Source organism: Condylura cristata, unplaced genomic scaffold, assembly GCF_000260355.1.
Source record: "Condylura cristata isolate star-nosed mole 26May11 unplaced genomic scaffold, ConCri1.0 scaffold00020, whole genome shotgun sequence".
Classification (NCBI taxonomy): domain Eukaryota; kingdom Metazoa; phylum Chordata; class Mammalia; order Eulipotyphla; family Talpidae; genus Condylura; species Condylura cristata.
The window spans coordinates 12830615-12852413 of NW_004567121.1; the positions used below are offsets into that span (position 1 = coordinate 12830615).

The window sequence follows — 21799 nt, forward strand, 5'->3', positions numbered from 1 at the left end:
AATTGGGGGGGGGGGGGGAGTGGGGTTGAGGAGGGGCAGGGAGGACATGTCAAACTCTAGTGGAATCCTTATGCGTAAACAAACAAACAAAAAAAGAGGATATTATGGGGCAGGGAGAGGGACAACCCAGAACCTCCAAACCTGCCTGCTCTAAATAGGTTCTGCCACAAATCTAAAGCACCCTCTGGCGGGGACCCATAGAAAAGGGTCAGAAATGGACAGATGAGAAGGGGAGGAACAGAGCAAAACCAAAATCAAAATAAATGCTGCCATTGTTAACCTCCCCACGGGTCTCATCCACCCATGTTTCAACAAATCCAGGACCAAGAAACAAGAGCCGCTTCTTCACATGTCTCTCTGCTCCCTGCGCCTCCTCATGTCTCCTGGCTCTCCATCCTGCTTCCTTCCTCTTCCGTCCTCTCTCCCTAGCTTTCTTCTCCCAGCTCAGCTCCACCATCCTTTGGTAGGGCAGGGAACCTGGAACCTCTCCTTTTCCTGGGACCACCCTGTTAGAGCAACAGGAGAGTCTTGGTGAAGTTGAGATGAAACAGATCAATTGATGTGTGTTTGACAAATTTTGTTACTAAGATTATTAAATTTATGCCTCTTACACCTGTGGGTGGCTACAGGAGTGCTTAATAATAATCAGGCCTTTCTGAAGTTTTATTTTCAAATAGTTTTGAAATTTAAAAGATAGGCAGAAATTTTCAAAATTCAGCAGCATGTATAAGTTCTCTCTAAGTTCCCTGTTTTCTGTCTTTCCTCTTTGAATTCTCCTTAGAACACATTGTAACATCTTACCAGTTCCCTCTTTAGTTAGTGCATTAAGAAAAACACTGGGCACATATTTTTATGAGTGTCATGATTATATGCTCTTTTAAAAACCAGCATTTGACATTACAAACTGTAGTTTGGTGGTGTTCTTTCAGAGTGTACCAAGATGCCATGTTCACCGACTACTTCTCCTTAATAGTGAAGCACTATAATTTCCCTGACAGAGAGTCAATTGTTTATGGTTATTGAAATTGATTTCATACCTTTAAAAAAATAGCCCCAGATCTTGCAAAAAAGATATGTCCGTACCACAGAATCATTTGAAATACATCTTTAATTTTGAAAAATCAATATGCAATCTACAAAATGTTTTGTTACATGATTATTAAGGCTCCATTTGATTTATAGCTGTATGGGTATGATACAAAATCATATTTTAAGATATAATATTTAGTCATTATTAAGGAAGAAGACCTTCTAGTTAAATTTATAAGAAAAATGGCTGTATCTAAGCACAGCTCCAGAATGAAGGGAATTTAAACCTTAGAACTGCTTAATATATAAATGAGGTAAAAAATTTCAGTCTTTATGTGCTGGAAATTATCTTTTTCTAAATATTTTTCAATGGATTAACTCTTATCTGTTCCCAGAGAAAGAGAAAAATGTCCTAAAGTCAGATCTGCACACTGATTAAGTAAACATCAAGCCATGAATGTGTTTACACAGTTCATATGACCCTTTACTTAAAGGACAAAAGACCAGAACAATTAGAACAGACCTCTTCACACCCGGTGAAAGCCTTGGAAGTCTGACATTGCTACAGTCCTCCCAACGGTCAGACTCATACAGCACTGATCGAAATGACCCAAGTTAAAATGCTGCTTTTCTCATTTCTCAATTTTAAAAGTAGGGCGCCTTTGTCATCATCGTTATTATTTTGAAAATCTTCATTTACTTTCTGGAAAAGAAGATTCTGCTTCTTAATTTGTAAGTCTAAATGGACCCTACCTGATTTTTTACTTACAGCACTGTGGTCACATTTGACCTCCTGCCATTTCTGAGGTCAGAGGAATTATATTAAAAAGTCTTTCCTTCCTACACAGAATGTTAATTTAATACTAAGTAATGAATATTTAAGATCCTAATAGATGTGCAAATTAACAATTATGCTGTAGCTCCCTGTTGTTAATGCCATCAACCTTTGCATTGCCACAGAAACTCAATTTGGGCTTCAATCAGCCTTTGTTACTCTATTTCCAACACTGAATCTCCTACAACCTTGACAGGATAGTGAGTCAACTACCCCAAGAGTTAGGTGCCCACAGAGACTGGGCAATCTGCAGAGGAGGGACAATTAACTGAACCGTTTTTGCTGAATTTGTTTTGTAATGTTAATTTCATTAAATTCATCCAAATCAGACTCTTCGTTATTTTTGCCAGTAAGTCATAAAACAGATTTAAAATAAATGGCAGTAATTAACCTAGCTAACTTCTCTGAGGATATGAAGCAGCATCAGATCCAGCCAATCTCCATCTTGTTTTGGGGTTTTGCTTGTTGATTTTTATTTATTTATTGGGTAAAAGAACTGGGTGTAGTTATAAGTCAGAGATGCAGGGGGGTGAGACTCACCAGAGACTGAGTTGGGAGCAGAACAGGCAGATCTACTGAATACACTGCCGAGGGGAGCAGGGGGAGAGACAGGAGAGGCCTGCTGCACCCCGTGGGTCACCTCCCTGGCCTAGAATGGAACTCAGGCAGTAGAGGGGGGCAAATGCAGTGGTAGAACTGAGACTTAACCCCTAGGCCATCAGGGATCCCTGCACCTGCATATTTGTTCTGAACAGACTGCTGTCTCTCCGAATGTGCCACATCAGATGAGGAGAGAAGAGAATGGAATCTTTTTTAATGATGCACACATGGATTTGCCCTCCTATGTACAGCAACCAGAAGGTTTAAGCATATGGTATGGGCAGTGCATCAAACAGTTAAATAGAGTAATGTCAATTCACTAGAACAGTCAACTTCTACGGCTTTGTCTTTATGGCAACGAATAAAAAGCAATAAAATCTGGCCCTCCCTGGTGGCACAGCGGGTTAAAGCACAGCACTAAGAAGCTAAAGCCATTTCCGCATAAGTTTGATCCCCGCCTGCCACGGAGGAGACCACATGGCGGAGGAGACCACATGGCGTGGCAGACCTCTCCTGACCCGCCCGCTGCTCCCCTCAGCAGTGTACTTCGTCGATCTGCCTGTTCTGCTCCCCACTCTGTCTCTGGTGAAGCCTCTCGCCACCCCTGAGCCTCTGGCCTGTACCCTAGTTCTGTATGCACAAATAAATAAATCTTTAAAAAAAAAAAAAGCAATAAAATCTGTTGATTGGTACTGACCATCATAATGTTTGTTTGAATCCATTTCTTAACAAATTAAAATGAATCTAATACAAATTAATAAAATGTATGACATAAGTTCTGCGGCCCAACAAATAAGTGTTATTTGGAAGAACATTATTACATCTGTTTTTAATCAAACACTTTGGTAAATAAAGAAAAATACCTCCTAGTCATATTTAAGATTCAATGTAACTCAAAGGTGTTTTAATACTACATGGAAGGCTTTGTTTTTCAGGCTAAAAAATAGCTAGAATATAAATTTCATAAATTTCAAAAGTTTATCCTTTCACTATAAATACTGAAAGGAAATCATAACCTGAATTATAAATGCTAATGTCACTGACTTTTCCATATAAACCAAAGATTAATCTAACTGTAAAAAACAGAATGCCACCTCTTGGAAATCTAGATAACATTAATTTAGTATCTTTCACTTTGCCTTCTTTTCAAGAAAAATACTCTAAATTAAACAGAATTAGCATTAATAGCACAACAGCAGAACTAACATAAAATAATCATAATATAATTTAAACTTCTACTCAAGAGAGGCTTGTGTTAATTACAAATAATACTTTATCAAAATATTTTTTAGCATCTGTACTTTTGGGAAATCATATTCATGAACTTTAAAAATTCATATCTAATGTACATAAATATTTTAGCTAGTATCCAACACTGGGATTCCATTTTTGAAAGGAATTTCTCCAAGCAAAAGGCAGTAAAGGCAGTAAGTCTTAGTGACTTGCACTAAAATATGTATGTCAACTCAAATAGCTTCTTTGCCGTACAAGCCAGAATACAAACACATTTTGAAAATGAGAATACAGTTGGGGTAAGGGAGGTACCAAATACTGCTGATGATTAGTCACCAGTGTGGTATGAAGACAGGAAGGCTAAATAATTCAAAATTGCAGGTATTTCCACAACTCATAAGTTGTGGTTCCAATACCAGCTGTATTTAAAGGATGAGTCAGAGAGTAAATTAAGTAATTTGGTTATGTCTCATTTGATTGCCTTGCCCTCCAATACAGGTGCTAACACAGCAAGAAAAGGATACTGGAGGACAATAAATATGGCACTTGGGAATCCAGGGTACAAAACAATCAGCCACTGAGTAATCACAAATCAAAACCCTTTACCCAAGCTGGCAGTCAGGTAACACACTGAATAACAGTGCTTTTGAGTTTCAATAGGAAACTAAACATCACACAAGTTACAGATACATTTTAGATTCAACCCCTGGGGCACAAACATATCAAAAGCATAAAATATAGATTGTTCAGTTTCAGGTCTAAACTTCTCTAACCACAGACATTGGACCTCTATTCAGAAGTCGTCTCCACTGTACAGCAGCAAAACTTCATATGGTTCACTTTCTGTGAATTACATAGCTGAAAACTGAGTCGTCATTTACTCTCGCTGCTCCTATTGCGTGACGCAGTCACCAGCTTTATCTGGATCTTCTCCGTCAATTTTAATCCACTTCTTCTCTATTTCAACCTGTTATGCAGAAACAAACCAGGCAGTATTAACACATGTGACACGGCACTAACACCTGTCCAGTCCTACTCTATAGGCGAGGCAGGGACAGTAGTCACTTTATCCTTTGGACACAGGCACAGCCACTCCTCCTCATGCTAGCTCCTTCCTAAGGAACTCTGCTCTCCCCTTGAGCCACGGAGCCCCCAGACTCTCCTCTCTAGTGTCAAGCTTAACGAGGACTCTCCTCTCTTCTAAGTCTAACATAGCTTTTATAAAAGGGCCACAGTGTGGGTGTATTGATACGACATTCTCAGATCTGGCTAGATATGACATTGATTATACCCCAAGGATAATTACCCAGCCTCTGGCCCTTCTGAGATTGTTGACCAAATCAGTTCTTTGGTCAGCTAAACCAAGCCAGTTTACAAACTATAAACCAGTTTACAAACTCAGCAGAACCATCTGCCTGCCCCTCATTTTCTCCAAAAAGCTCATACATCACCTCCTCACGCAAGCTCTTCTAGATAAGGAAGCCCTCCAACACCTATCCTATAGCCCTGTTTTATCCTCTTCTTAGACCCTATTATTGAAAATTCTATTATTTATTCAGTTACTAATTACTTTCATTCCCCACTAGAAGGTAAGGGTCACACAGACACCTTGTGTTCCCGAAATCTGATTACATCAGGCACTTGGATATTGTTCAGTTAGATACTTACAATATGGAAGGTAACATTTTGAAACTGACAGCCACCAACTGTTTATCAATTAGTAAATGTTATTAAAAACTGAAAGACTTAGTATAATTTTGAGCTGACACATCCTGTGACTGGAAATATAGGTATAAACAAAGTCTCCAGGGATCCTGACCTACACTTCAGTCACAGAGAAAACTTTAAACAGGGCCCTCCCTGGTGGCGCAATGGGTTAAAGCACAGCACTATGAAGCTATCACAGCCACTGCGGCACGAGTTCCCAGCCAGGGAGGTGACCCACATGGCACCGTAGACCTCTTCTGTCTTGCTCACTGCTCCCCTCAGCAGTGTACTTCAGTCGATCTGCCTATCCTGCTTCCCACTCTGTCTCTGGTGAATCCTCTCACTGCCCCTGCACCTCTGGCCTGTACCCCAGTTCTGCATGCACAAGTAAATAAATCTTAAAATAAAATAAAAATAAATAAAGGCTCAGTCAATCCCAAGCAGAACTGAAGCCAGATGGCCCTGCAGTTATCCCAAAATGAAGCAAGTAGTCTTTCTATCCCTGTATCCACCAGTCACTGGAGGCAGGCTGTCCTAGCAGGGGGTGTGTCCTGGAGCAAGGCCTCTTTCTATAGCCTGATCACCTCCCAGATGCTGGGGGGCCCCAGAGGGACACACAAGAGAGTAGCCAGACATCGTTAATTTTATCAATAGCAAAAAATATCCACTGCATGGACCCAAGCGTACAGATTTGTAAACACAGTCCAAAATAAAGAAAAAGCCTAATCTCTATCCCTGTTATACAAGCACTAAGTGGTGTTAACGAGATCTTCTATCATCACACCATTTCTGATTTAAGAATAAATGAGGAGGAAGTCAGAGTGATATTAATCCCAGCTGAGGTTCAAGTAACATACCGATTTTAAAACGTTATTAGAAAATATTATTCATGTGCATGACAACAAAAGCTAGATTTAAAACTGGACCACCAGTTTATTTGCTATTCAATACTTGTGTGCTCGGAAATATCTTCTAATTAAACAGTATGTTGATAAACAAAAAACATGTCATCATTTCAAAATACTACAGGAAGCAGGAGGCAGTGGTCCTGTCTTTATTTACTAACTTGGAAGATGAGAAGAGAAAGCAAGCTCAGACAGATGCAAGTGCATGTCTTTAATTGTTCTGCCCTGGGAAGGCAGAAGTAGGGTGAGCATTTAAAGCTGTTGTAAGAATAATGCAGCAATACCTATAGGGTGCAGCGTAGAATACTATTCCAGAAGGTGTTTCATAAGCATATCACCTTGCAAGCAAGAGTTGGGGAAAGTGGGTTAAGTTTAACAAGTTTCTTTATTTCAAGGCTTCTCAGAGCCTTCATTTAACAGGAGCCTACAGCATTCCCCAACTTATTTTCTTCTTGTATGCAACACGTGTTCAACAGAACATATCTTGGGAAAAGATATTTCAACATAATTTTTATTATAAATATGCTTTTGATGCACGAATTCCTTTTTAATAGCCTGTTTTCCATTCAGAGTTGAATTGTTAAGTAGGCGGCACTGTGTGCTGGGCTCTTGATGTTCTCTAGAGCTGAGGGGAAAAAAAACAGGCTCACAGGTGACCATCTAGTTTCCATGACGGAGCTCTTTTCTAGGACAAATACGCACCACTCGGGTGCACGAGATCACCTGAGAGAGCAAAGCCAATATTTAAACACAAGTCAGATCACAGCTCTGGAAACCCCAACACAAAGCGGAGGGCTTTGGGCCTACCTGGATGTTGTAGCAGGACCGCTGCTGGATATGTTTCTGTGGCTGGACATCACTCTCCACCCCCAGGGACCTGACCTCTGTCCGTGAGGCGCAGGCACCAAGTATCCCAAACTGAACAGTGGCAAATGGGTGCCAGTCAGAGGGGATTTCTTGGTCTGACCCAAGTTCTAGTTTGTACGACAAACAATGGGGATGATCAGGACCTTGAGGTGGGAAAAATGAAATGGTCAGGTAAAGCGTTTCAACAGCCACTGAACATTTCTCCTGAACTTAAGGACTCATCCCTGACTTAATAAACAATTCTGTTAGCACTAAAGCAAAATGAATTCCAGTTAAACAACATACCATCAAAATTCGTGATTTAGCATTAACTGGGGGCACTGTGCTTTTTAAGTACTATTTTTAAAATATGTACAACTTTATTACTATACAAATGCATACATTAACTCCTGAAAAATGTTTTAAATTAGAAGTATGCTAAGTTTCTTTAATTAAAGTATGAGTAATATTTACATTAAGCATCATTATTTCATTACAATACGCACAGGATCTTTCACAAGACTTAAGCAGACTGAATAAAACTTCTGTAATAAATGCATTCATTTTCTTACCACTGTGGTTGTTGATTAATAACGAAAAGGTAAACCTCAGTCCAAATTAAGTCACATTCTAAAAAATTCTGATTTTTTTAAAGTTAAACAAAATTTACTACATTTCAGAAGATATTTTTATGATTGTAATGCTCATAAAACTTTGACTGGATTATATACAGTGTAAAGATGAGCATACTAGCTTCAGTGTTCCCATCTAATATTTGCTTTCATTAAATTTTCCATTTACTAAGTATCTACTCTGATCAAAGACAGCCTCCATGCCAGACCTAGCATATGGGCTATATTCAAAGATTTTAAGTGAGGTCATATAATGCCTGCATGTGATAAGACAGTAAAAATTACTTTCCGTGTAATTAGTGTAGGAACTACGAATGTCCATGATTCTATTGCATTGTCCACAATTATACAGCCAAAACAACTATCTTTACTTAAATACATGTATGAGATGACAGTCATTCAAAAGCCAAATTCAATTACGCACCACTGACAGAAAAAGAACATTTCCATCAAAATATAGCTTAAGGCACAAAAACAGGAATTTAAAGGATTTCACTTAATTCTTAAAAGATAAGTTGCCTTTCGTTCCTTACAACCTGTTTCTTGTAGAGAGACTAATAGAATTCTAAAACTGTAAAAGGCCCTGAAAAGTATCAGTCTATTAGCCAATGGATGCTCATTAGCCATCTCCTAGGGTAGGTCAACAGAGGCCGCTGAGGTGCTTTAAACTGCCCAGACACTGCGGCCAAGTGGTGACTTTATTCTTACACACACACACACACACACACACACACACACACACACACACTGGAGATTTCCAAACCCATTACCCTTTCTTGTATTCTCTCTGCAGCAGGGACACAGTAAGTTCATTTAAACTTAACTTGGGAGCTCTGAGGTCTTGATGGCACTGATAAGAACACAAACTAGGGCCCGCCCTGGTGGCGCAGTGGGTTAAAGCACAGCACTAAGAAGTTAAAGCCACTTCAGCATGAGTTCAATCCCCACCTCGGGAGGTGACCACATGGCGCGGCAGACCTCTCCTGACCCATCCCACTGCTCCCCTCAGCAGTGTGCTTCATTGATCTGCCTGTTCTGCTCCCCACTCTGTCTCTGGTGAAGCCTCTCACCGCCCCCACACCTCTGGCCTGTACCCAGTTCTGTATGCACAAATAAATCTTTAAAAAAAAAAAAGAAAGAACACAAACTGGGTCCCCATTATCCAGTCCCATCCCAGCTCTGTTACTTCATAGCTGTATAATCCCATACAGGTTACTTGATCTTTCTGAGCCTTGGAGAGGATGATAACTTGAACCTTCCGGGGTTGTGAGGATTAAGCCAGCTGGCACACACAGAGCTCTGAAGCAGCAGTACACCAAGTTCATGCTACAGACAGATATGCTAGACAGAGAGGCTATGTTACCAAGTGCTGGTCAATTAAAAATGGAACATCTATCTTAATGTGGCTACTATATAACTTTAATTTTGTTAATGAAGGGACTGAGAAGTCTATACTTGTAGAGCTGAAAACATTAGAAGTTAACTAATTTGGTAACACATTTTATAAGAAAAAAGCAATTTGGTGACTTTTGAATGAAAATTACCCATCTGAAGATCTAGAACTCCAATGTTAGAAGCAAAACCTTTCAATCTGTTTTTCCCTTTAAAAAAAAAAAACTTATAAAAGATAAAGGAAAACATTTCCCTTTCAAGTTTTTCAGGCATTTTCCTTGGCTGTTAAGAACTGTAAATACTCTACAATGTTTAGTGACACACTCCCCCTTCAGAATTTTCTCCATGAAGAGAGGTATCATGCCTGTCCCTGGCACAAAGTCTGGCACGCTTTGGGCTACTGTTACTTGACATAGATACTTGTCACAGTTTAAAAAAGAATTTAGAAGGAAAATATGTTGTTTGTCTCAGTCCTACCACCAGGGGGCACTCTCGGGCTTCCGTAATTGTTATCTCGCTCCATCACTTTCAGAAGTAATGAAAATCACAAAATCTACTTAGGTCTCTAGTCCATATCTGGCACCACTTGAACCAAAATGATAGCCATCAGAAGCAGGTGCTGAGAACTGGTAAGAGTGGTAAGATGGTGATTCAAGTGGAGAGCGTGAACCATGTGCTGATGACAGAGCAGAAAAATAAGACAAAAGCGATTTATATTTCGAAGTTGATGAAATTGGGAAGGTTGAGAACTCATTCATTGACTCTCTCCCACCTCCATTCCCCTTCTGAATTTACGTGAGCCAGTGTTCTCAGTCTTTCTCTTCTTCGATTCCTTTCTCTTCCTGTCCTTGTTTCTCCCCTTCCTTTTTCTCTCTTGCATCGCCCAAGAAAAGCTAGTCAGGAAGGGCTGGTCTGTCCCTCTGTCCTATTCATGCTTTGGTCTGAGTGAACTACTCCAGCTACCTGCCAGGCCACCCTTTATTGTAAAACTGAAAGGAGTACTGACACTGATGACACTTTAGCAGACAGGGAGGGCCGGCGGCCCTTCCACCTGCCCTGAATCACAAGTGACAAAGAAAGGCCAATCCTGACCTCAAAAATCCACAGGACAGGCAATGAAAATGTTTTAATTAGTCTCCTTAGTGGCCTTACTTTTTTCTCATAACAGAGGTTTTTTCAGAAACTGATCAGAAAAGGGTAATGTTTTATTCAATCTTCTGTTCCCTAACCACCTGCCTGATATTAAAGTCACACAGGAAAAGAGACACATCCTAAGACCCCACTACTCTAGGTGTGGTAGGGCACAGTATGAGCATCGCTTAAGCATGTGTGGGAAACCTGGTACCCAGGGCCCTCTTGCGGTGTCAGACCTGCATTCTAACAGTGACTTCACGTGCACACAGAAGCTTGAGGAGCACGTCCTTAGGACACGGATTTGTTCCCGGAACCAGTCTAATCTTTCGAGGCTTCTCAGAGGCAGATTTGCCAGGCTGGTATTAGCCTCCCTCCCCACCACTCCAAAGACGCAGAGAAGCTTGGGCAGCAGAGTCACCCCCACCCCCTCCCTGACATGGCCCATGGCCTTTCTCTGGGCCTCGCTTTGCACGCAGGCCTGACAAAGCAACTCTGATGGCAAAGGCACTTTGCAGTGAATGACAACCGCGCAGCTGACTAGCACGCCTGTAAAGTGCTATGCTGTGTGTGCCGCCAGGTGGCAGCACACGCTCCAGAAGAATTTCTGAAGGTCAAGATCAAGACCCGCCAGCCTCTGGAAACGCCCACTCGTCACTGTTCTGAATGAGCTCCCTACTAGTAAACGTGACACGGGTGTACAGGACAGGGAGGAAAGCACTCCATCTCAGCACTGACAGGCTTCCCAGAAGAGGTGCCAGCTCAGCCATCCTCACCCAGCTCTTGGCAGACCCTTTCACGGGCACCAACACCAGGCCCTCGTCCCCAAGAGTCTGATTGGCAGGACTGGGCCTTATTAGGGGAATGATTTTAAAGTTCTAGTGACCTAACGAGACTCTCCCTTGCAGTCAGGGAGATGTGATGAGAGGCACCATCACCAAAACAAAGCCCCTAACTCCTCCTGTCACCTCACTTACCCACAGATCAACAATGTCTTGGAGGCGCCTCCTCTAGATTTCGTCACCCAGCTGTGGGGCTCAGTCCCCCCAAAATGATCAAATAAACCTTCCTCCATTAGGCCCTGAGAAGGACTTCTTGTCACCTTGGTAAGGGAATTAGAGGCCAGTCATGGCCCTGTGGGCCTCGGGAAGAATTTTACCATGACTTAGAGGATGCAGATGGTTTTGCCTGAGAGCAGTGAAGGCCTCAAGGCTGGAAGAAATTTCTGTTCTTGCCCAAATCCTTAGTTCCTCCCTAATCAAAAAAGAGATCACAATGGTCTAAACTTCTGCCCTTTTCCTGATAGAAGCAGCAATCACTGCTCTCCCTTTTATGACCCAGAAGGTGGGGGAGGGTCTCCCTGAGTTGTAGGTTTATCAGTAAACATGTACCGTGTACTTGCTATCTAAGAATCTCATCTTTACTCTCACAGTAAGAAAGAGGTTACCACCTCCTTGTCATGTGAGTGCTCCCCTTCTCTCCTTGATGCCCCAGGACCCAAAATGTAAATATTCCTGGTCTGATCCATTATTAAGAATTTACAAGTAGGCTGGATTCTTCACCCATTATTGTTTTTCCTTAGCTAACCCTCCTGGTGCAGGAGACTGCAGAGGGGTCTGGGGTGATTTCTTTTGCTTCCCAGCACAGCCTCACCCCCACCGAATGCTCCCCACAAATGCTCCCACTGTCTGTCACGGGCTCTGCTCAGCACCTCTCACCTCCTACCAGCCTCTCTGTATCTATAATCTACTCCCGCATCTCTCCTCCACAACGCATGCATTTTTTTAAAACAAGCTGATTCCATCACGAGGCTGCCTGAAAACACTCCAGGGCACTGCTGACAGATGCTGCATCCCACAGCGAGGCTCCTGCTGTTTCTTCTCCACCAACTCACTCCCTAAGCCTGGGTCAGCCCCCACCTACAAGCCTGTGTTTCTGTGTCTCTGTTCTCCATGGCGTCTTCCTGATCCTTGCACAGCAAGCAAAACCGTCATCTCTTCAGACAGGCTTCCCAGTGCCCTGGCAGTCTGTCAGCCACTTCTCCAGGATCAGTCTGTGCGCTGTACACACCTGAGGAGAACACGTTCCCACAGGCACTTGCACAGTTGCGTCCAAGTCCATCTTGGCTACTAGACTGTTTTGTTTCCAGAGCGCTGGGATCATGTTTCTATCTCCCTCCCCAACACCCAGCACTCACACTTAGTGGAAATTTAGGAAGGAATGAGTTCATGGATGAGCCCTTCTTCTCCAATTCTTGTTGATTGAATCAACAACCATGCCATTAACTCTGGGAAAATGCAATGTTATAAACAGAATCAATTTCACTGGGAGTTATAGATTCGTTCCCCTTCCAAAACTGGAAAAGAATGATTGGTTTTGGGTCTCCATCTAAACTAGGCGTGACTGCCACGGTCAGGGCCCGTGGAGTGCTCTGTTCCTCAGCGCCCTCCTGAGTGCCTGGACCCTCCCCCGCCCCCACACCTGCCCTCCACACCCCGACCCTTCATGCTCCACTCTGAGAGGCATAATTGTGACTGCAAATCTACATGCCAGCTCTGCTGGGCCTTTTTTCCCAGTCCTAGTGGCCAACTTTAGGGTCGCAGGAAAACCACAGATATTGGGGCATCACCCAGACTTCGAAGGAGTTCTGGGGATATAGGAGATTAAGCAGGATTCTGGCCCGCTTTCCTCTTTTCCTTTATGTTTAGCATAATAAAACACAATCATATTCTGGTTTTAATAACCCCTCTAGCCTAAAAGTAGCACATATAACTTTTGGAACAGGTCATTTGGAATCTTCTCCTCAAAACTTGTTTCCCTGGAAGGAACATCATCTGGGAAAGGCTTTAGCTTTTTCCTAAGAAAAGTCATAAAAGAAAACAGGAAGTATCCCCTGTGGAAGATATTCCCATCACATTGCAGATGAGCTGGGCTTGGGGCCACTGTGGGTTAATGCTCTCATCACCTCCTCGCCCTGAGCCCCTTGGGACTAGAACTGTAACTGATGGGAGTCATGCGGACGCTAGGAGCAGAACTGGCATGAACCGAGAAGAGTGGGCGCTCGGGAAGGCCACCATGTGGGGGACTGCCCTTCGCACAGGGGCATGGGCGACCCGTCTGCTGGGCTGTGTCCTTAGTCTGGCAGGACCATCGCCTGAGCTAAAACAAGGTAACAGATGTTAAGGCAACAGAAAACAAGTGACTGACAAGACGGCCCTGCAGAGCCCAGGGGGAGGCCCACTTTGGTCGGGGCTCACTCCTCCTGCTCCAGAACATTGCAAGGCCCACAGAACAGAATCCCTCAACCCTGGCTACAAGTTGGGTTCACCTGAGGCACTCTCAAAACATGCTAGAGTCCTTCCCCCAGGGATTCTGATTTAATTGACAGACTTGGACTGGATGCTAAACATCAAGATTATTATGCAAAGTATTATGCAAAGTGTCCTGTATGTCCGAGGGGCATAATTGTGACTGCAAATCTACCTGCTGCATGGGTCTGTCCATGTTAGTACCTTCCTTTCTCTTACACTCCTTTTTCATAAAAGATTATTCAAGCTTTATACATGGGGCCAGACTTCTGAGCCCCTTTGGAGACAAGAAGATAGAAAAACTCTCCTTTGTTCCTTTCAATTAATGTCAGGGAGACAAATGTTCTCATCCCTTCAGGTAACCTCACTACCCCCACTGTAGAGTATATCTTATTTAATACAAATTATAGCGGTGAATGGCTCTAAAATAAATGTGAGATCAGGACATAAAAATAAAAGTTCTCTGGCTATTCTAACGCCACGCTCAGAGTTGAGAAACACTACAATGGAATTAAGTGAACAAAAATACTTCCTCTGAAGTCTACAGCCTGGAGGACCTTAAGAGGTACTTCAATTTCCCTGGAAGACTGGATCAGGCTTTATTTCTCTCTATGCCTAGCAACTGATGTGGCTCTTGGTATACAGTTAAATGTTTAATAAAGTTTTGGTTAAGTGAATATATGCATCAAGTCAAATCTGTCCCCAACCTAACTCCTTAGCCCAGTGTTCTGCTAGAAATAATGTAACTAAAACAGCAAGTCCTAATTTCAAAATTTGCTTTTTTGCTCTACTACACCCACAACTAACTATTCTAAAATAAATGAGGTGTAGGATGATTTCTTCAGAGTTCTGAATGTCTACATTGATTGTTTTCTTTTCAAAATGTTTAAAAATTAACTGGATTTTAAACACATAAGTTATGTCTACCTAATTTTGAAACAGATAACAGATGTGGCCAAGTGGGTCTATTTGGCCAAATAAATCAATTTGGGTTTAAAAAAAGACAGTCTTATTTCAAAGATCAGGGAGCTAAATCCTAAGAAGGAAATGTTATGGCTGAAACTACAGGAAAAAGCATTCATGGATAACAGATGCTTAAAGGTTTCATTAAGCAATCTAAGCCATGTGAGGAACAGTTCTGATATTTTGAGGGTGATGGTTGATGTCAGACATTGAACTGCAAATATCCCCTCAGTGCCACCATCCACAACAAAATCTTAGCCTGGGATGGTATTTTCTTATGACATTAAAATTTTTTTAAGTTAAACTTCTCTGGTAGAATAGGCACAAAAGTTAAAAATAACCCAGGTGTTTGACTAAATGTTCTGTCTCCTACCAGCCACGGAAACATGGCCTCAGCTGACTGAAGTTATTGCCATCTGCCTCAGCCTATCTCAGCCCAAGGAGGGTGAAAATCATCTATTTCACAGGAAAGGCAAGTGGCGGGGGTGAGGGGGGTTGCTATTTACGTGAATCAAGGGGGTGGGGGAGTTTGCTATTTACTTGAATTTTTATCGGGAAGCCGGTCAATCTTCCACACCACGGCCCGGTAGGCACTCTCGTATTTCGCTGATCCCACTGTGACCTGTATGACAGGTTCAGACTCAGGCTCTTGTAAACTCCCCAGACAAGCCCGGCGATTCATCTTGGCTTTCAGGGACTTCTGCCTCTGGAGGTTCATGGTCCAGAGAGCCTTAATCCACTGTGAAGGGACAGGAAAGTGTATCATTATGTTGTCACAGGACCTCGAGGAACTGGCCTGTGACGGGACCATGTTGACAAAGGCCTGAAGTTCCACATATGCCCCCTGGACCACAACCGTAGACTTCAGGGAAAAGGGAAGATCTTCTCCATGGTACAGAGTCTTAAAACGCATCAGTTCGAACCGGCAGGCATCCAGGGGTACAAACTTAATGATTCTTGATTGCTCAAATTCTTGCACTTTTACGGACTTATGAAAATGATAGTCCAGAATAACAATCCCTTTCTTGTCTGGGTCTTTTTCAAAATAGTGTTCATCTCGCTTCTGCAATTCAAGATCATTCAAGGTTAAAAAGCATTCCGTGTTTCCATTTACAAAACAGAGGCAACAGATTTGAGTTATCACAGCACTTTCTACCAATTTTCCTTCTTCTCTTGTGATTTTCCCCCAAAAGTTGTCCACAATTTCCAGGGAAATTTCTTGCTCCTCATAGTTCTTCTTGGGTTTTGGAACAGCTGGCAGCTTCATCAGCTCCTCCTCCACAGTAGTCAGAAAATCAAGGAAGTCGTGGTACTCTGTGGACCCCAACTTCAGCATCTGTTCTACGTCTGGTTCATGAACTAGTTCTGTCTTAGAATGGTATTTCCTTTTTTCTGTGTAAGCCACATGTTCAATCTTCACAGTATGGATTTTTCCTGCCACACTAAAGTTCTCAACTTTGGGTTCAGAAAGCCTGCAATGTGGATCTAGCTGTAACTCTTTGAATGGTTTTTCTAACCCCTTCTCATAATACATTTGCAGAATTCCTCCAGGCAAGACTTTCAGAAAAATGGGTCCCCACTGCCGGGAAGACATCATGTTCTTCTTCTCAGGAATTCTCAGCATAAAAGACCATCCAGTTTTGGGCTGACTTCTGAAGAGTGTATGGGGAACAAAGGAAGAGGCAGCGTCTTCCGCATGCAGACATTGTGTGGACAAACTTCCAAGGGAGTCCTGGTATTCAGATGACTGGAGATGTTCAAGCTTCTCACAAATGTAGCTGAGGGAGCACTGATTTAAGCTTTTTTGCTCCGTGGGTATCTGTTTGTCCCTTGATGGGAAAGTCTTTCTGCTTCCTGGAGGATCAGTGGGAAACAGGGAAGCACTGTTCTCATCTTTCCAAAATGGACTTGAGAAAGCACAGTCCTCCCGAAAATACTGAAACTGGGAGGTATCACTTTGGAGCCCGGGGTCTGCAGCCGGGTGAGGGCCTTCATCTGCAAGACCCACTTTGGGGGCTGGGTGTGTACCTGAGTGGTCACTGGGCGAGGAAGCCTGGGACAGACATGGCCTGGCAGGCAAGCAGGAGGAAGCTGCTCCCGGTGTGAGTGGACTGCTGGCAGATGACTCCGGGAGAGGATAAAGCACGTGAGTTCCTGCTTTGGGGACAACAGGAAAACCTGGAAAGTCTTTGGTGGGTGTGGGAAGGGGAGAGTTGCTTGGAGGTCCTGGACTGAAATAGAAGTCTATGATGGGAGAGGAGAGGGGGGTGCTGCTGGTGGAGGAGGGACCACTGGGAAACTCCCTAGGACCCGAGAGGTTCAGCTTGAGTCCATTTGGCCTACAGGTGCCTTGATTTTCCAGAGGAAAATTCTTTGGCTTTTGAGAAGATTGAAAAGCAGCATCATCATCAAAAGTGACCCAATTGCCCGGGTTCGTGGAACACATCTTTGCAATCAGATTGTGGTCTTGTCGATGAATTAGGTATGTTGTCTCTGTTAGAGGAGAAAGATAAGAATATCGCATGAAAGGAGATCAAGTTACTAGTCTTTCTGAAAAACATTTGTTTTAAAAGCATTCAGCTTTACAAATTGAGTTACAAGAACTGTTTAAAAAGACTAATGCTCTTGATGGCTGAGTTGATTTTTAAAAAGTTCTAACCACTTGCTGCTTACCAGAAACTCATTTTAGATTTAAGGACACATACAGGCTGAAAGTGAAAGGATGGATGAAGATGTCCTGAGCAAAAGAAACCAACGGAGGGCAGGAGATGTGATGCTGTGTTAACATCACACAAATAGGCTGTAAGCCAAAAACTATCACAACAGACAAAGAAGGGCATTGCAGAATGACAGAAGGGTCAACTCATCAAGAAAGTACAACAATTACAAATATATACCAAAAAAATCAGAGCATACAAATATATGAAGCAGATGTCTAAAAACTTAAAGAAAAATAGACAACAACACAATAATGGCAGAAACTTTCAATATCCCACTTTCAATAATGGATAGAATATCCAGATAGGAGATAAATAAGAAATCAAAGGATTTAAACAACACTATGAACAAACAGACCAAATAGACATACAGAACTATGCCCCCAATAGCAGCAGAATACACATTATTTTCAAGCACAAAGAACATTTTCAACGTATGAAAATCAACCAATGTGATATACAGCTTCAGCGTGGGTTACACTTAAGAATATTATGTCAAGTAAAATAAGCCAAGCACAAAAAGAAAATATCGTGTGATTCCACTTAAAAGAAAGTAGTCAAATTTATAGAAGTAAAAAATAAAGGGCCTTCCCTGGTGGTGCAGTAGGTTAGGGCACAGCCACAGCTGCTTCAGTGCGAGTTCAATCCCCAGCTCCGGAGGTGACCGTCACATGGCGTGGCAGACCTCTCCTGACCCGCCCGCAGCTCCCCTCAGCAGTGTACTTCGTGGATCTGCCTGTTCTGCTCCCCACTCTGTCTCTGGTGAATTCTCTCACTGCCTCGGAACCTCTGGCCTGTACCCCAGTACTGTATGCATAAATTAACTAATTAAAAGAAAATAGAATGGTGGCTTTAGGGGGCTGGGAAAGAGAGCAATAGAGAGTTATACGGTTTTTATCAAAATGAAAATTTTCTGGAGATCCGTTGTACTAGAACATGCACAGACTTAATCTTGCACACTTAACTATTTCTTAAAAGGGTTAAAAAAAAAAGGTAAGGTCCCTTCCTAGTGGCGCAGCGGGTTAAAGCACAGCACTAAGAAGCTTAAAGCCACCTCCGCATGAGTTTGATCCCTGCCTGCCCCGGAGATCCACATGGCATGGCATGTCATGTCTCCTGACCCGCCGGCATGTCTCCTGACCCGCCCGCTGCTCCCCTCAGCAGTGAACTTCGTCGACCTGCCTGTTCTGCTCCCCACTCTGTCTCTGGTGAATCCTCTCACCCTCCACATCTCTGGCCTATACCCCGTTCTGTATAAATAAATAAAACTTTAAAAAAAAAAAAAAGGTGAAAAATGTATAGCTCTTCAAATACAGCTTCTACAATAATAAAATTTTAAGTTAATTCTAAACTATTTTATTTGAATGATTATTGTAGTCAGACATTATTAGTGCTATCGAAAATATATTGCACATTGTAGGTATGTACATTTTATTTATAAGTAAAATATCCTTTAAAAGGAAGACAATACAAATTAAAAACCCAGTTTACAATGATCTTATAACCCACTCACAACCTAAATACATGTGAGGTTTAGAGTTCACGATCTCATTTATAAAAATGACCCTGTGTGGTCTACATCATTATTTCCATTTCATGGCTGAGATTACTTGGATTTGGAGTCATTGCCCAAAATCACCCAACTGGTAAAAGGCAGAATCAGGATTTTTTTTTCTTATATAACAGCTCTATTGAAACATAATTCCATACATAAAATTCACCCTTTTTCAAAAAGTGACAATTCAGTGATTTTTAGTATATTCAGAGTTGTGCAACCATCACTAATCTCTGGTTCTAGAAAAATGCATTTTACCCCAAATAGGCCCATACCTAACAGCTGCCACTCCTTATTCTCCCCCTTCCAAAGGCCATAGCAACACAAACCTACTTTCTTTCTCTGTGAATGTGCCTAATCTATACATTTTATTGTACACAGGATCTGTAACATATGGTCTTTTAACAGCTTAAAAGGCCAGCCCTCTCTGCCTCCCCTTGTTGTCAAGGTTCATCACATATCAGAACCTTATTCCTTTTTATGACTGAATAATATTTCATTGAGTATACGTCCACATTTTGTTTATCCATCCATCAGTTGATAGTCATGTGTTTTTTCTTCTGTTTAAATATTATAGCATGAATAATACTGATGTGAACATTTGAGTCTAAATTTATGTGTAATCACTTTGGGGGCAATAAGCAGAATGTAAACACAAGGCACTCATCCCAATCTAAAACAGCATGAATTGCTGAAATTACTCAAACGACACCAGGTTGATCAGTAAGGGCCATGGCACTAACTGGGGGTGCGTGTGACCTCCTGCTGAGTGTCACTCTGCCAGTCACTGCCTCTGTGGACAGGCAGTGGTTAGATGAGAATCATTTCTGAGATCCTCTCCAAATCTAAAACACTTGTATATTAGTTGACAACTGAAAGTTTTTTCAAAAGCAGTTGTATTACAATGGAACAAATGAGCCTTGTGCTGGGATTCTTTAACCAAATGTGGAAACTGACAGAAAGTAAAACTTTAAAACCAACTGATAAGGAAAAGTCAAAACGTGCTGCAGTATAGCCCAGGAGAAAGGTACAGAGAGAGCGAGCCTGGGCTCCTCTGTGGACATGGCAGCTCAGTGTTACCGTTTGCTAAACCCACACATTCCTGAGGACACAGTGGAGCAGCAGCCTGGGCCAGCTGGCTCTCTCTGAAGGGCACAGGACAGTCACCGCCCTTAGGCTAAGCGCTTTCCCTTCTCCAAGGCCACTCCATGAGGTGGCTTAGATGCAGGACAGCCGCGCCCTCTTTCTTGACCCCTCCATCCCGCCTGACCCTCTTCAGAAGAATTCAGCCCAAGTAATTGTTCGCTCAGGGTGAGAGGTGAGCCAAACATTTATTTTAATTGGGCTTATTAAAGCAGAAAAAAAAAAGAAGAAATAATTCAGCTTCAGACTGAATTCTAATCTGATCCATCCAAGTGTTTTGCCTCATCTGTTTTCCACTGGTAGTTTCAAAATCTGGAACACTGATGTTGATTTTTTCAGAGTGTTTGCTTATTATGAAAAAAAAAAAAAGGTGATTTCCACCAACCAAAGAAGTCGATCTCATCACATACCTGAAACCTATACAAATCAGCATTACTTCAATAAATGTTCTTACAAAATCAACCCGGTTACTTATTAAGTGACCATAGGTGTTGAAAGCAAAACTTTTTTTTTTAAAGATTTATTTATTTATGCATACAAGAACTGGGGTACAGGCCAGAGGTGCAGGGGTGGTAAAAGGATTCACCAGAGATAGAGAACAGAACAAGCAGACTGATTGAAATACACTGCTGAGGGGAGCAGCAGGCAAAACAGGAGAGGTCTGCTACGTCATGTACCTCCCTGTACCTCCCTGGCCGATAGTTTCATAATAATGCTACTTAACCCCTTGTGCCACCACGGAGGCCCCTATTTTGTGACGGATTTGCTTGTCTGACCCTCCCTGGTGGCACAAAGGGTAAAAACACAGTTCTATGATCGAGATGGAAAAAAAAAATGTACAAAATGATGTAAAAATAAACTTATGTTAAAAAAAAAAAAAACACAGCTCTATGAAGCTACCCCCAGCCACTGCAGCACAAGTTTGACCCCTGGCCAGTGAGATGATCCACATGACCCAGCAGACCTCTCCTGTCTCGCCCACTGCTCCCCTCTGCAATGTATTTCACTCAATCCACCTGTTCTGCACCCCACTCTGTCTCTGGTGAATCCTCTCACCCACCCCCCGCACCTCTGGCCAGTACCTCAGTTTTGTATGCATAAATAAATCTTTCTTTAAAATCTTACATGAAATAATTTCCAATCTTGAATCCAAAATCTATGCAGGACTGTCCCTTCATGCAGGACTGTCCCAAAGGAGGTGCTCTGTAAACGTAAATGAGCTTCCTTCAACCAAACAGAATTCAATTCTGCATAATAGAATTCTGCCCAATAGAAGCCCAGACCTGTGTCTCCATGTGAAAGGCAGGATGGGGGCGCTGCTCTGGGTTAAGGCAGTAAGCCTCCCAGCAACCCCAGGATCAAGGGCAGGTTTGTTTCCCACTGAGCTCCTCCCTGTCTCCTCAGCATCCCTGCTATCCTTTCCATTAATCCTTTTTACAGTCATTCCATTGTCGCCGTTTAGCCCTCCCCGTTCTGTGACCTCCTCCTCTAGTCTTGTCTGAAGGTGCCCAACAGTCAACTGGTCCAAAATCAGCAATTAAAACCAGTTCCCTTCAGAGCTTTCCTCCTTTCCTAACCCATCCCCACCCGCAGCTGGGAAAGGAGCCACTTCCTGTGCAGATTCTTCGTCTGTCCAAAACCCAGCAGGTCTCACGAGGGATGAGAAAGTGTAGAGCTGATAAAGCTAGAATGTGTCTTCTTTTAGTCACCTGCACCCTTGTCCATCTGCTTTACGACGCTAGACTCTGAAAGTACTCAAGCAGCTTGCCTATTTAACCAGGGGTTTCTTACCCCCCAACCGCC

General features: G+C 42.6%; 1 protein-coding gene across 2 annotated transcripts in view; it reads right to left on the reverse strand.

Moving 5' to 3' along the window:
• Positions 1 to 3074: 3074 nt before the first annotated feature.
• LOC105853150 (stonin-1-like) overlaps positions 3075 to 21799 on the reverse strand; it is a 21815-nt gene continuing 3090 nt past the window's right edge. For both annotated transcript variants that reach the window (XM_004686212.2, XM_012727666.1), the window contains exons 2-4: positions 15122 to 17074; positions 7117 to 7319; positions 3075 to 4664 (exon numbers count right to left, since the gene is read on the reverse strand). In XM_004686212.2, coding sequence (XP_004686269.1) covers positions 4590 to 4664; positions 7117 to 7319; positions 15122 to 17027 — 2184 coding nt within the window. In that variant the 5' untranslated portion in view covers positions 17028 to 17074 and the 3' untranslated portion in view covers positions 3075 to 4589. The remainder of the gene's footprint in view (positions 4665 to 7116; positions 7320 to 15121; positions 17075 to 21799) is intronic.